This window comes from Rhamphochromis sp. 'chilingali', assembly GCF_963969265.1.
Source record: "Rhamphochromis sp. 'chilingali' genome assembly, chromosome: 7".
In the NCBI taxonomy this organism is placed as follows: Eukaryota; Metazoa; Chordata; class Actinopteri; order Cichliformes; family Cichlidae; genus Rhamphochromis; species Rhamphochromis sp. 'chilingali'.
The window spans coordinates 11,902,951-11,915,700 of NC_137934.1; the positions used below are offsets into that span (position 1 = coordinate 11,902,951).

At 41.9% G+C, this 12,750-nt stretch overlaps 1 protein-coding gene across 1 annotated transcript in view; it reads left to right on the plus strand.

Annotated features, from left to right (window-relative positions):
* The window catches only part of exoc4 (exocyst complex component 4), a 158,339-nt gene extending 148,337 nt beyond the window's left edge, over positions 1 to 10,002 (plus strand). Inside the window, exon 20 of the mRNA XM_080887812.1 lies at positions 8,026 to 10,002. Within this exon, the coding sequence (XP_080743938.1) occupies positions 8,026 to 8,263 (238 nt within the window). The 3' untranslated portion in view covers positions 8,264 to 10,002. The remainder of the gene's footprint in view (positions 1 to 8,025) is intronic.
* The last annotated feature ends 2,748 nt before the right edge of the window (positions 10,003 to 12,750 follow it).

Sequence of the window (12,750 nt, forward strand, 5' to 3'; positions counted from 1 at the left end):
TAGCCCTTATAGATGGAAGTTCTGGAGGAAGCAGGTGGAAATTAGTGAAAGTAAATGTGTGTGTCGAGGATGGAGCCCATAAAATCTTTAACGATAATGGCAGTCAACATGAGAATTTACTTTGGTTTTGTGTGAAAAAATAAGAATGCTGGCTTCATTAACTGGTTTCAGACGAGAGGAGAAGGCAAAAAATGTGTGTGTGTGCGTGCGTGAGTGTTATGATGTGTGTGTTTCACTAGGGGTTCTTTCTTGATGGTGGGGCACTGAGAGATTTTAATCTTATTAACAGCCCTTACTCTGTTTGGCAAATGGCCTTCCAACTGCTTGGGTAATGAACTGTTTGAAAGTGTTTTCAGCACACACTAACATACATCACTCAGACACATGGGTAGATAGACATACACACACCTTAAGCTTTCTCTTGCTTAGCCCAGCCCGCTTCCATCTGCACTGAATAGAGACCAGAAGCTTTACACTCACTCTGAACAGCCAGCAGACAGTTTAGCACTGGGATTGTTTTGATAATTAGATGGTACAAAACAGACATCAAAACACTGTTCACCAAAAAGTTGGGAAGCTATTGACTTGCACAGTATTTAAGCAGGTTTATCTGAAAATCGTATGAGGCAACATGTCAAATGATAAGACAGGGGAATGAATTTTGCTTCTTCTTTTTTTCTTTTTTTTTTAAAAAAATGCTAAAACAAACAAATAAAAATGTCTGGAGGAACATGTAACAGCTAATTTGATTAATTTGCAACAAGTTAGTAATATGATTTAGTGAAAGAAGAGCACCCTGGAAAGGCTGAGTGTTTGAGGAGCGGATAAGCTAATTAAGTTAACAGATTCAGAAAGTCCAAAAATGTTCTACAGAGGGGATGAGGCTGAAACCAGCTTGAAATGCCAGTGATCTTCATGGATGTCAGACAAGAAATTAATGACCACATTGTCTGGGCTTGAGCTCTTTTAAAGTTAACTTGGAAAATGGTTCTGTGGTCTGTTGGTAAGAAATCATAGATACTGCTTGCCAATGCCTAAGACCATGCTGACTTGTTATGAAGTGTTAATACTGTAATGCCTAGCTTCTATGTTCTTTCAGCCTGCTAGTTACACTGATAAGTCAACCGTCGGTGTCCTGATGGTCACTCCTGGCTGTGCAGGCTTGACTCAGTCAGGATAACTAATGTTAAACATCAATCAAAAATAAATAATGTTCTACTGGAAGGCACATTAAGTGTATCATATACTTAGGTGTAATGAAAAATCTCATACTGTCCTTCCAGGAAAATTCCCTCCAAAGAGGGGAGCTAGAGGTAGTTATGTTTATTTTACAAATATTCAACCAATCTTCATACGTAAGTGTAATATCTGCTTCTTTCTCCCATCTGTTCTTAACATACTGGGTGGAGTGGGTCCTGTATGTTTGTAAACATGAGTACAGTTTCGAGATCAGCTTTTTATGTATTTTACCTTTATATGTGTCGACAAACATATCAATGAGCCCCCCCTCCTCAGAATAATCCCTTGCAACTTTAATATTTTTATTAAAATGGTGTCTCAATTGTAAGTATCCATAAAAGAGATTTTACAGTATGCTGTAATACCCTTCCAAGTCCATTCTGTAAACACCCCATCCAAATGTGCTGGTGTAAAATCGGTATCATATCCTACCCACCTTAGAATTCGCATTTTCCTTTCTAAATTGAATTTTTTACTTTGTTTAGTCCATGTATTTAAGGCTACTTTGGTGCACTCATGCAAATTACACATGTTTTTTCTGTAGACTTATATCACCCAGTAAAGACTGTAGAGGTATATCCAATTGAGCAAGTTCCAAGTCTTTCCATTTTGGAAATATATGTGCTTGTTCCAATTCTTTCAACTTATTTGACATGATAGTCTGTTGCCTCTCTTCTTCCCTCTTCTTCCTCGCTGACCACATTATTAGTTTTCCTCTGAGCACTGCTTTCGCGGTATCCCACAAGGTACTCGGTGACACTTCACCATTGTCATTAACCTCCAAAAATTCATTAACTTTCTTAATAAATTCTTCACATTTTTGGTCATTCAAAAGGCTAGTGTTCAGTCTCCATACAACGTTTCTAGGCTTAATATCCAAATGTATCTTTAGGTGTACTGCCGAATGATCAGAAACGTCTCTGGGTCCAATGTTATATTCTATTATCCTCGGTCTTTCTGATTTGCACATAAAAAAAACAGTCAATTCTTGAGTAGACACCATGCGGGTGGGAGAAAAATGTATATGCCTTTGAAGAAGGATGAAGTTCTCTCTCAATCAGCCCAACCTCATTAAGCATCTTTCTCACATAAAGAGATTCCGGATTCTGCTTTTTTAATAAGTTTGAGGAGTCCAAGGTAGGGTGCAATTGTACATTCCAGTCTCCACCACATATCAGGACACCTGATGTCTCCGTAACAATTAAATCAAATATGGTCCTTATTAATGATTTGTCCTGTCCAGGAGGTCTGTAAATATTAAGTGGCGTCACTACTTTAGAGTCTAGAATTCCTTTTACCAAAATATATCGTCCTTCCTTATCTGCAATTTGTGAAGAGAACTGGAAAGAGATTTTATTTGAAATCAGAATTGCAACTCCCCTATTGGGCCCCTTTGTTTTTGATGAATAAAATATGTTTTTAAATCCGGGGTACTTACGTTTTTCATGCCCCTTTTTGGTTAGGTGGGTCTCCTGCCAAAAAATTATATGATGGCCTTCTTTTTTCATTTTAGCAAAGAGTTTACCTTTTTTAACTGGGTTTTGTAACCCATTAACATTAAGGGTTACTAAACTATACTGTTGAAATGACATGTCTTGTATAAGTCAAAGCATTTACCTTGTAAGACCTGGGTGATAAAACAAAACAAGAAAACAACAACAAACAAACAAAAACACCCACACAAGACATACATTTGTCAAAATTTGAAACTTGAACTTGAACTAAAACAGAACAAATGAGAGAACTGTGGTTTCTACTCAAAAACAGAATTCCCCAAAAACCTTTTGGAGAGGAAAGCTCTCGTTTCACGAGGGGCCTCTCTTGTGTAAAATGACGTCTCCTGAGGTTATGCATAAACTAAATACCACAAAATAAGAAGTAATCAAACAATCAAACTAACCAGGAAAGTACGCTCCCAGAACACTGTCTTAATCTCTAAGTACTCTTAAGACCGACATATAACTTTCAGTATATATTTAGATGTAAAATGAAACCTAAACGTTTACTCTAAATTATATTCAAAGTAAAGCTGAAGTGTCAATCCTCACCCAGGAAAAGTCAAATCGGTAAAGAAACTGAATTTCTCAAGTATTCAGTTCAGGACATGATCAAACTGTGTCCCTTGGTTCATGTCGAAATGCCTGGAGCATCATCTTGATATGCATCACAGCGTCCCGCTGTCTCCCAGGAAAGGTTCTTCAGCTTTTCCCGTGTTGCATCCATGGATCGGGTCTGTTCTCCCGCGAAGCTCAGAGCCTTCCTTTTCTTCAAATCCTCCGTGGCCTCCACCGCGCTATCATAAGTTACAGTGCCGTCACTGAGGAAGACACGGAGTTTAGCTGGTGCGGGGGTCTGGAAGCGAATTCCTTTTTCTTTAAGGACTTTCCTGATGGGGGCGTAAGACTTTCTTTTCCGTTGAAATTCAGTCGGATAGTCCTGGTCAAAGTAGATTCTCACTCTGTTCAGAACGACCTCTTTCTTTTTCCAAGCAGAGCGGAGCACTAGTTCTTTAATTCTGTACTCCAGAAAGTGAATCACTATTGACCGGGGGCTGGCATTCGGCGGTGGCTTCGGGCCGAGAGCCCTATGACATCTTTGCATTCCCAGCTCAGTATCGCTTAGGGACAACTCCGATTTAATAAATGTTTCCAAGAACTCCCGTAGATTGTCCCCTTCTGTGTCTTCTGGGATTCCATAAACACGAATGTTGTTTCTTCGTGATCGGGCTTCCAGGTCTGTCAGTTTAGCTTGTATATTTTCTTGTGCTAGAATAGCTTGAAGCAGAGCCTCGTTAGCCCACTCCTCCACCTCCGCCACCCTCCCTTCTGCCCCATCCACTCTACTTTAAGTCTCTGGCAATTTCGTTTAATTTGTTATCAATATCTTTTCTGAAACACGTAAGTTCCGTGGAGAAGGTGTCTTTGAAATTTTTCAGGTCTGTTTTCATGTCCAACCTGGTAGCTTTTAGCTCTTCATGGATGGCGCGGATGCTAGCTTGCAGGCCATCCATACCCTCGTCGCTATCGTCATCTGTATCTCTTTCCATTGTTTGTTTTTCAACTTTTCCCGTTTTCATTGGTGTCTTGCCTCTCTGTTTACGACCAGTTTTCCCCTTCATTAGTGTGAAATGCTGTCAGAGTAATAATTCGAGTAAATTTGGAGAGTTTTGGTTAGTGAGCCTGGGAGCGCTCACCTTACACGTCCACCCACATTGCCTCCTTACCGGAAAACCCCTTTTCTTGTTTTTTTTTTTTTTTTTTACCAACCAGAAGGACAAAAGCAATTGAATCATTTTATTGATTCAATTGCTTTTGTTACCATTAGGCTTGTTTAAACATGCATGCATGTAATGGGAATAAGTGTACATTTTGTCAGCCCTAAGAGGCCCCAGCACTCACTCACCATCGCCTCCCCAAGCAGTTGCCTGCCTTGCCTGGGGGCATGCCTTGTCTACACATTTTCAATGGGACCTCTTTTTGAGTAATCACTGCAAAAGGAATAGCAGTTGCTATTACGCTGTAATTAAGTCCGTATTCACAGCGTCGATCAGATTGTTTTCAATTATCTCTTGTCAGCTGCTACTTAAATGGAGAGACTCCATATTTGCACAGCTACTTTTGCTGTTGTATCAGACAGATGGTCTTTTAGACTGAAGAAAAATGTCCAACAAAGACTTAGCAGGGGTGCTGTTCATCTCTCACTGCATGTGGAACTTGTTACTGAAGTCTACCTGGAATATTCTCTTAATTAAACTATACAGAATCACCACATACTGTTCTGATAGACACACACATTCACATTACCGAGTAAATTACACCCTCCACTCAGCTTTACCTCTGTGACTTTGGAATCATGTACCATAGCAAATAACTGTGTCTAAAACTAACAACATAAATGTTTACTACACAGATGTTTGCAGTGGTTATGTCTCTGCCTCTTTAGGAAATTACACAGAGACAATTTCAAGCAGTCAGGTGCAATTTCTGCTATTTTTGTTTTTCTCTGCTCTGTTCAGAACAGTCCGGTTAATCAGATCTGCTTTCCGTTTGGACTTAAGGATGGCGGTTTGAAAGAGAAAAGCCTTCTGTTCAAAGCGCCTCCCTTCAACAAATAAAACTGTGCATATTTATGGTTATATTTGTTTATCTTATTAGATCAAATAACGAGGCGATTTGCTTCAAGTGCGTCGTTAAACACTGGCTCTAGAGAATGAAATGGGATTGCTCTTGAGCTAATGTTTTGTTTCAGATATTGTATAGATAAGAAAATGAGACCCGTTTTTCTTTTTTTTTTCTATTTTCATCTGTCTTACCTCCATTTAAGGAGTGAACTGGTGTTACTCATCAGTGTTGACAAGCTTCTTTACTAAATGAACTTAGGGATGAAAGCATGAAAAAGACTTTAAGCAGGATAGAGGGTGAGACAGTATGCAAATGCTTTGACGATCAAGGCCAACGCCTGCTGTGGAAGGCCAAAAACAGACATTATGCACCCCTGCTCTGCATTCATTTCTTTAGTTGTCTTCCTTTTCCCTCCGTCTTTCAAGCACTCCCTCGTTCGTTCTAACCTTTCCAGGTCTTTTTCTTTTGTTGAATATCCAAAATGACAGCACATAAAACACCTTGGAACAGAAGCTCCCTAAGTGCTCATTAACGCCTCGTTAGCATAGCAAATGAACATCTCAAGAAAGGAGTGGGTCTGGGATGGGTGGTGAAGCTAAACAAATGAGTCAAAGGATCTTTTTTGTCTTTCTACTGAGCCATATCAGAAATATCTGAATCCATTTACTTCCAACTTCTTCTGGCACAACAGAGCTTAACCCTTTTTAACCACATCCACATTTAATTTAATTTTCATCAAGGCCACACAAAGAACGTTCAAACATCGGTGGCTCTGACATTGTTTGCCTAGTCGCAACACCCCCAATACCTTTCACATGCTTTTCTTCTGCAAGACATTACAATGTCAGCCTTGTAATTATCTCTCTTTACTTAGAGCAGCAGAAGCCACTGCTGTTGACTGACCATCACCTGTCCTTGACCGAGATATGTTGTGTAGTAAACAGTCAGTTTTTATTCAGTGTATTAATGTACAACACAAACCCAGGATGTTGCTGCTTGTGTTGTGACACTGGGAGCTCCAAGAAAAACTTGGTGTTAAACTAATATAATTGAAAGAGAGACAAAGCATATTTTTCACTTGTTTGATCTCATTTATTTCTGTATTAAATCATGGCTAAATGTTCTGCTACTAAAATCCCTGTGCTTTTTTCTGCAGTCCATACAGAGCTCCATAAAAGTTGCTAACCTGATCTTAGTTGTCCATGTGCACACTATTGGCCATTACTAAAGACTACAGTACCTATTGTTACTATAAACATGCAATAGTAGGACTGTAGCTCACCTATGCCCTCTTGCTCTGGTTGCGTCTACAACCATCGTATGAAAGTGTAACATTTGTTGTCTCTTTAGGATTCCTGCATCTTGGTCTTAGACTCATTTTACCCCTGACCAAAGAAAAATTGTGTGTCCTGCTTCCACAGATTCCTGTGCATTTGCTTACCTCCAGGCCCTCTTTGTACAGTTATCTGTATTTTGTGTTCATGACAAGCTAGACTCCTACTGAAATCCATATTAATGGCCAAGTACTGTAAGTTGATGCTAATGAGTTATACAGTCTATGGTCACACGCCCACAAGAGGTCAACGCCTAAAACAAATCTTAAAAATGCTGTGCTCAAAACGTTCGTGCAGTCTCTCTTCACTTGTGTTTGGTATTTTTTGATCTGTATGTGTATTGTTCTTGTCAGCAGGTGAATGTGTGTTTTATTCAACAATACTTGCTCTCCTTTTGTGCTCCTGCATTATCATTGTGTACTTCATGGTCCTTTTCAAATGGCCCATTGAGGTATTCAGTTCTGGTTAAAGAGCTATTAATTCTGTGCACGCCTCTTTCCGCTTTTGGCTCTGTCAACAGCATTTCATTAGAATAGTCTCAGTAGTTTGTAGCTGTTGAATGGTTTCCCTCTACCTTCAACTCCCAGTGGCAGGAGGTTGAGGTCCTTGAAGCCCTTTTTCAGAAAATTGCTGCTGACAGCAACAGCAGTACGTGTGGCTTCTGTGTTTTCCCTTTGTTCTTGTTGTTCTTTTTGATTCAGCCCTGGAAAAATGAATAACACAGGATTATAAAGTGTTACTGATGCATGTAGCGTTTTCTTTTTCCCTCTCCCCCCTGCTTTCCCTTGATTACGTCCTCAAGGACGTTATGTATTCAATAGAGTTTGTTTGTCTGCTAGCAGGATTAGAAAAAACTGCAAGGTTGATATTTATGAAAGTTGGTGGTGAAGCGGAGCGTGGGTAAAGAAAATACCCATTAAATTTAGGTGTCTACAGTTCAGACAGAGCAGCTGTACCATTACTGGGTGTCTGTGTGTGTTTATCAATTTAATGTTTAAACCTTTTTCCAATTTTTACTAACTGGAGGATTTTGGACTGACACATTTTTATAATCTTCACCAAAGTTGGCACAGATTATCTCCACACCAACCCCAGAATTTTTTCCCCACAATGGATTTAAATTCAGTGTTAAAGTTCCCAAACTGTTTATCATTTAAAATAGATCTGGAAATACATTGATATTTTATATGCAAACTGACCTCTGATAGAAGAGTGAACAGTTACCTTAGAAGACATCTGCACACTCTGATTTCCTCTCTTGCATCCTTTTCTTTGCTCATTTTGTCTTTCCAGTTAATTTGAAGATTTACAACCTTCCCTTCTTCTTTCAGGCAGTACTATGAGATGCTGTACAACACTGCGGATGAGCTGCTGAACCTGGTGGTGGACCAGGGTGTCCGCTACACAGAGCTGGAGTACATCAATGCCCTTTCCTTACTCCATCGCAGTCAGACAGGTGTAGGTGATTTGAGCACTCAAAACACCCGGCTACAGAGGCTGAAGGAAATCATCTGTGAGCAGGCCGCCATTAAACAGGCCACCAAGGATAAGAAGATCACCACAGTGTAATGATAAAGCAAGGACGTGGCATTCAGAGGGAGATGACCATTGAAAGGGAACAGCAATGCATTTTTCAGCGCGATGAACTCTGGCATGTTTTTGTTTCTTTCAAATTTTTGTTGCACAAATACGTGATGTGTTTTAGATTTGAGATTTTGGTTAGAAAACGCAAAAAGATGTTTGCTTTAGACACAAGATCTGGAAATCTGTTGATGGAAAGTGTGTCATCTACATTTCATACTTCCTAATGATGATGAAACACACTCTAGTCAAGTTTTGACAAATAGATATGGATTTTTTTTTTACTTATATGAGCTTATGTGAATTGACTGACTCTACATGGGAAGGGAGGTGACAACTTGCATAACTGCAAGCCTTGCAGGTCCATTGGTCCATGTATCTATGTCACAAAGCAGCCTATATTGTCAATTTCCGCTATTTAAATCACATAATAAATGCAGCGCACACGCCCGGACTCTTAACAGTGCTTTGCTCACCATGACTACATCTCCAGATAAAGGGCGATTGTCTTGGACACTCACCTGAACTTAGTCCTCATCTCATCTCATTTTCCTATTAGATCTAAACTGCTGCTCTCAATTACACCTCTTTCTCTCCTCTCCTGGCAGCCCCATGGGCCCACTGATTCTGTCTGCAATAACAGATGCCAGATTAGACTGTCTGAATGAGGCCACATCTTCCGCCTGCTGCCAATTTGGGTTGGTCCCCTATGATTTCCCTAGCTGACGATTGTATCATAGCTATGGTTGTTAAAAATCTGTTATCTTTTTTTTCCTCATAGTTCGTGCAGTAAAGTTGTGCGACTATTGTGGAAATTTGTGAATCAATTAACATATTATTTTGCAAATTGGACAAAGAGACCACAGTGGAACGACTCTGCTTTTTTGTGCTAAGGCACATATGTGGCTGTACAAACCAAAACTATGCAATGCTGAATCTTTATTTTGCCATTCAAACTGCATGTGCTCAATCCTATAAAGTGAGCTAAACATATAAACTCAAGAGACGATCACAAATCATTCCCTTCCCCACAATCCTCCTTGTTTTTAGTTCATTAACTTGGGGGAGAAGTACTTAACAAGAGGGGGAGAGGGAAATGGGAGCCTTGTCAATACACTGGGCCCAGCGCTGGTCTCCCTGAAGCCCACAGAGCAATCCATCATAATGACACATAGGCTGGGATCGATGAGAAAACAACTGCGGAGCTGCTGAGTGGTTCGCCTACCACTCTGAAACGTACACTTGGTGTAAAATCTAAAATCTGCTCATTCATCTGTTCACTTCAGAGTTACTTTTATAATGTTATACATGGAAAACTTTATTTCAATGCTAAATGACTCTGTCAGGGCCGTGCCATTCACAGATGCTGTTAGACTACTATTATGCTGCATAAATATAGCCCATAAAATTCTGGAATAATGCTCTTATATGTATTTGAAAACCACTCCTGTCCATTCTTTTTATTCCTGAATTACACTTGCAAAAAGGTTCTTTTACTGTTACCCGTATCTCACCTGCTTTTCTTTGCAATTGATCTAAATTTTGCACATCTGTTTAAAGAACTGATTTTATGTTTGGCATAGAAATGCATTGAATTCTGGCTTTAGTGGTTACCAGGCCTATTTCTTGATCTGGTTCTGAAGTGTCATAAATGCTCTGAAATGTATCTATTCTAAATGAAGCACTCACAATTTGACAGTGCATACACTAAAAAATAAATTCTTCAAATTCCAGTCTTTGTCTGTGTACGTTTCTTTCCTTACATGGTTGTAAAGGTCGCATTTTCCACTCTTAGATGTTCAGCTGCTAGGAGTTCATACACACATTGACCTTCTGCACGTGACAGCCTGTCACTGTTTTGAAGCAGTGAGGATGTTTCTGCCATGTATCACACAAGTGAGACGGATCCAACACACACACGAGGATTTCCTTAAGCTGACAGGTGTGATGTGTTGTGTGACATGGCTTTAAGCACAGAATGCTAAAGTGTATTATATTGGAATCAGAAAAATAAGTACAAACAACATCATCTGAAGGCTTTGTTGTTGTGGGCATCTTGTTGGCACAGGATGATATTTGACAAGGGCTAACTGTGTTATTAGCATAGCTCTGAATGAGCCCTGGCTGATGCAAAATCCAAATGCAAGGGAAAGGGTGGACGATACAAGTCTACATTTGTTTTAGTTTGTTTTAGTTTACATTTTGTTTTAGCTGTTTTAGTTAACAACCGGTGGTGTAACCCTGCCAACATAACAATCAAAGAAAGGACTTGTTGCCCGGACACTGAACTGTGTGCTGTTGGACTCAGGCCGTATTATTTACCCAGGGAATTCTCTCACGTCATCTTGGTGGCTGTCTATGTTCCCCCCTCTGCTAACCCCACAGCTCCATGTGACACTATCCACTCTGCCATAGCTCGGCTACAGACTCAGCACCCGAGTGCCTTTATTGTGATCTCGGGTGACTTCAACCATGTATCACTGGACAATACACTACCAACATTCAAACAATATGTGGACTGTCCCACCAGGGGAGAGAAAACTTTAGACTTACTGTATGCTAACGTCAAGGATGCATACAGCTCCTCCTCCCTCCCCCCACTTGGTAGGTCAGATCATAACCTGATTCACCTCACCCCCCGCTATGTGCCAATTGTGAGGAGGGAACCTGTGACCACCAGGACTGTTAGGAGGTGGTCAGAGGAGGCAATAGCGGAACTACAGGGCTGTTTCGAGGTGACCGACTGGGAAACACTCTGTGAGCCTCACGCCGAGGACATCAATGGGCTTACTGAGTGTATCACAGGCTACATAACTTTCTGCACCGACTCCATTGTTCCAGCTCAGACTGTTCATTGTTACCCAAATAACAAGCCGTGGGTGACTAAGGACATCAAAGCCCTCCTCAACAACAAGAAGAGGGCTTTCAGAGGGGGCAACAAAGAGGAGGTGAGGAAGGTCCAGGTGTTACTAAAGGACAAGATCAGAGAGGCTAAGGACAATTACAGGAGGAAGCTGGAGTGGAAACTCCAGCAGAACAGCATGAGAGAGGTGTGGAGGGGCATGAAGACCATCACTGGATTCAGGCCAACCAACAGCAGGGGAGCTGAGGGAGGTGAGAATAGAGCCGACGAGTTGAATCTGTTTTTCAATAGATTCGACACCACAGTGTCTGCTCCCACCCCCACAACCTCACCTGCAGTCAGCCTGGAATCCAGAACCACACCACTGTGCCAGCCTCTCTCTTCACATGTTGCCTCCTGTGAGATTCCTGACACCCCTCCCCCACCCATCACCTTCACTCAATACCAGGTTGAGATGCAAATGAGGAGACTTCACTCAGGCAAGTCTGCTGGACCAGACGGAGTGAGTCCCCTTGTCCTCAATACCTGTGCCCCCCAGCTGTGTGGAGTCTTTCATAAACTGTTTATGCTGAGTCTGAGTCTGCAGAGGGTCCCGGTGATGTGGAAGACATCATGCCTCGTCCCTGTACCAAAGGCGCCACGCCCCAGTGGCCCCCAGGATTACAGGCCCGTGGCACTGACCTCCCACATCATGAAGACCCTGGAAAGGCTCATCCTGGACCAGCTGCGACCCATAGTAAGACCACATCTGGATCCCCTTCAGTTCGCTTATCAGCCTCGTCTCGGAACAGAGGACGCCATCATCTACCTGCTCAATCGTGTCTACACCCATCTGGACCAGCCGGCAAGCACTGTGAGGGTCATGTTTTTTGACTTTTCCAGTGCTTTCAACACCATCAGGCCGACCCTCCTGGGTGATAAGTTAGCAGCGATGCAGGTGGATGCTTCTCTGGTGTCCTGGATTGTTGATTACCTGACAGGAAGACCACAATATGTACGTCTCCCACAGTGTGTGTCTGACAAGGTGATTAGCACCACAGGGGACTGTCCTCTCCCCCTTCCTCTTCACCCTCTACACCACAGACTTCAGCCACTGCACAGAGACCTGCCATCTTCAGAAGTTTTCTGATGACTCTGCGGTGGTTGGATGCATCAGCAGGGATGATGAGACAGAGTACCGGGCTGTGGTCGACTCCTTTGTCACGTGGTGTGAGCAGAATCATCTGCAGCTCAACGTGGCAAAGACCAAGGAACTGATCGTGGACTTCAGGAAGACCAGGAAACACTTGACCCCTGTTTCAATCCAGGGGGTCAGTGTTGACATTGTGGAGGACTATAAATACCTTGGAGTACACATTGACAATAAACTGGACTGGGCTAAAAACACCACAGCACTTTACAGGAAGGGCCAGAGTCGTCTCTATTTTTTGAGGCGACTGAGGTCCTTCAACATCTGCCAGAAAATGCTGAGGATTTTCTATGAGTCTGTTGTGGCCAGTGCGATCCTCTATGCTGTTGCATGCTGGGGGAGCAGGCTGAGGGTCGCAGATGCCAACAGACTTAATAAACTGATCCGTAAGGCCAGCAATGTTGTGGGGATGGAGCTGGACTC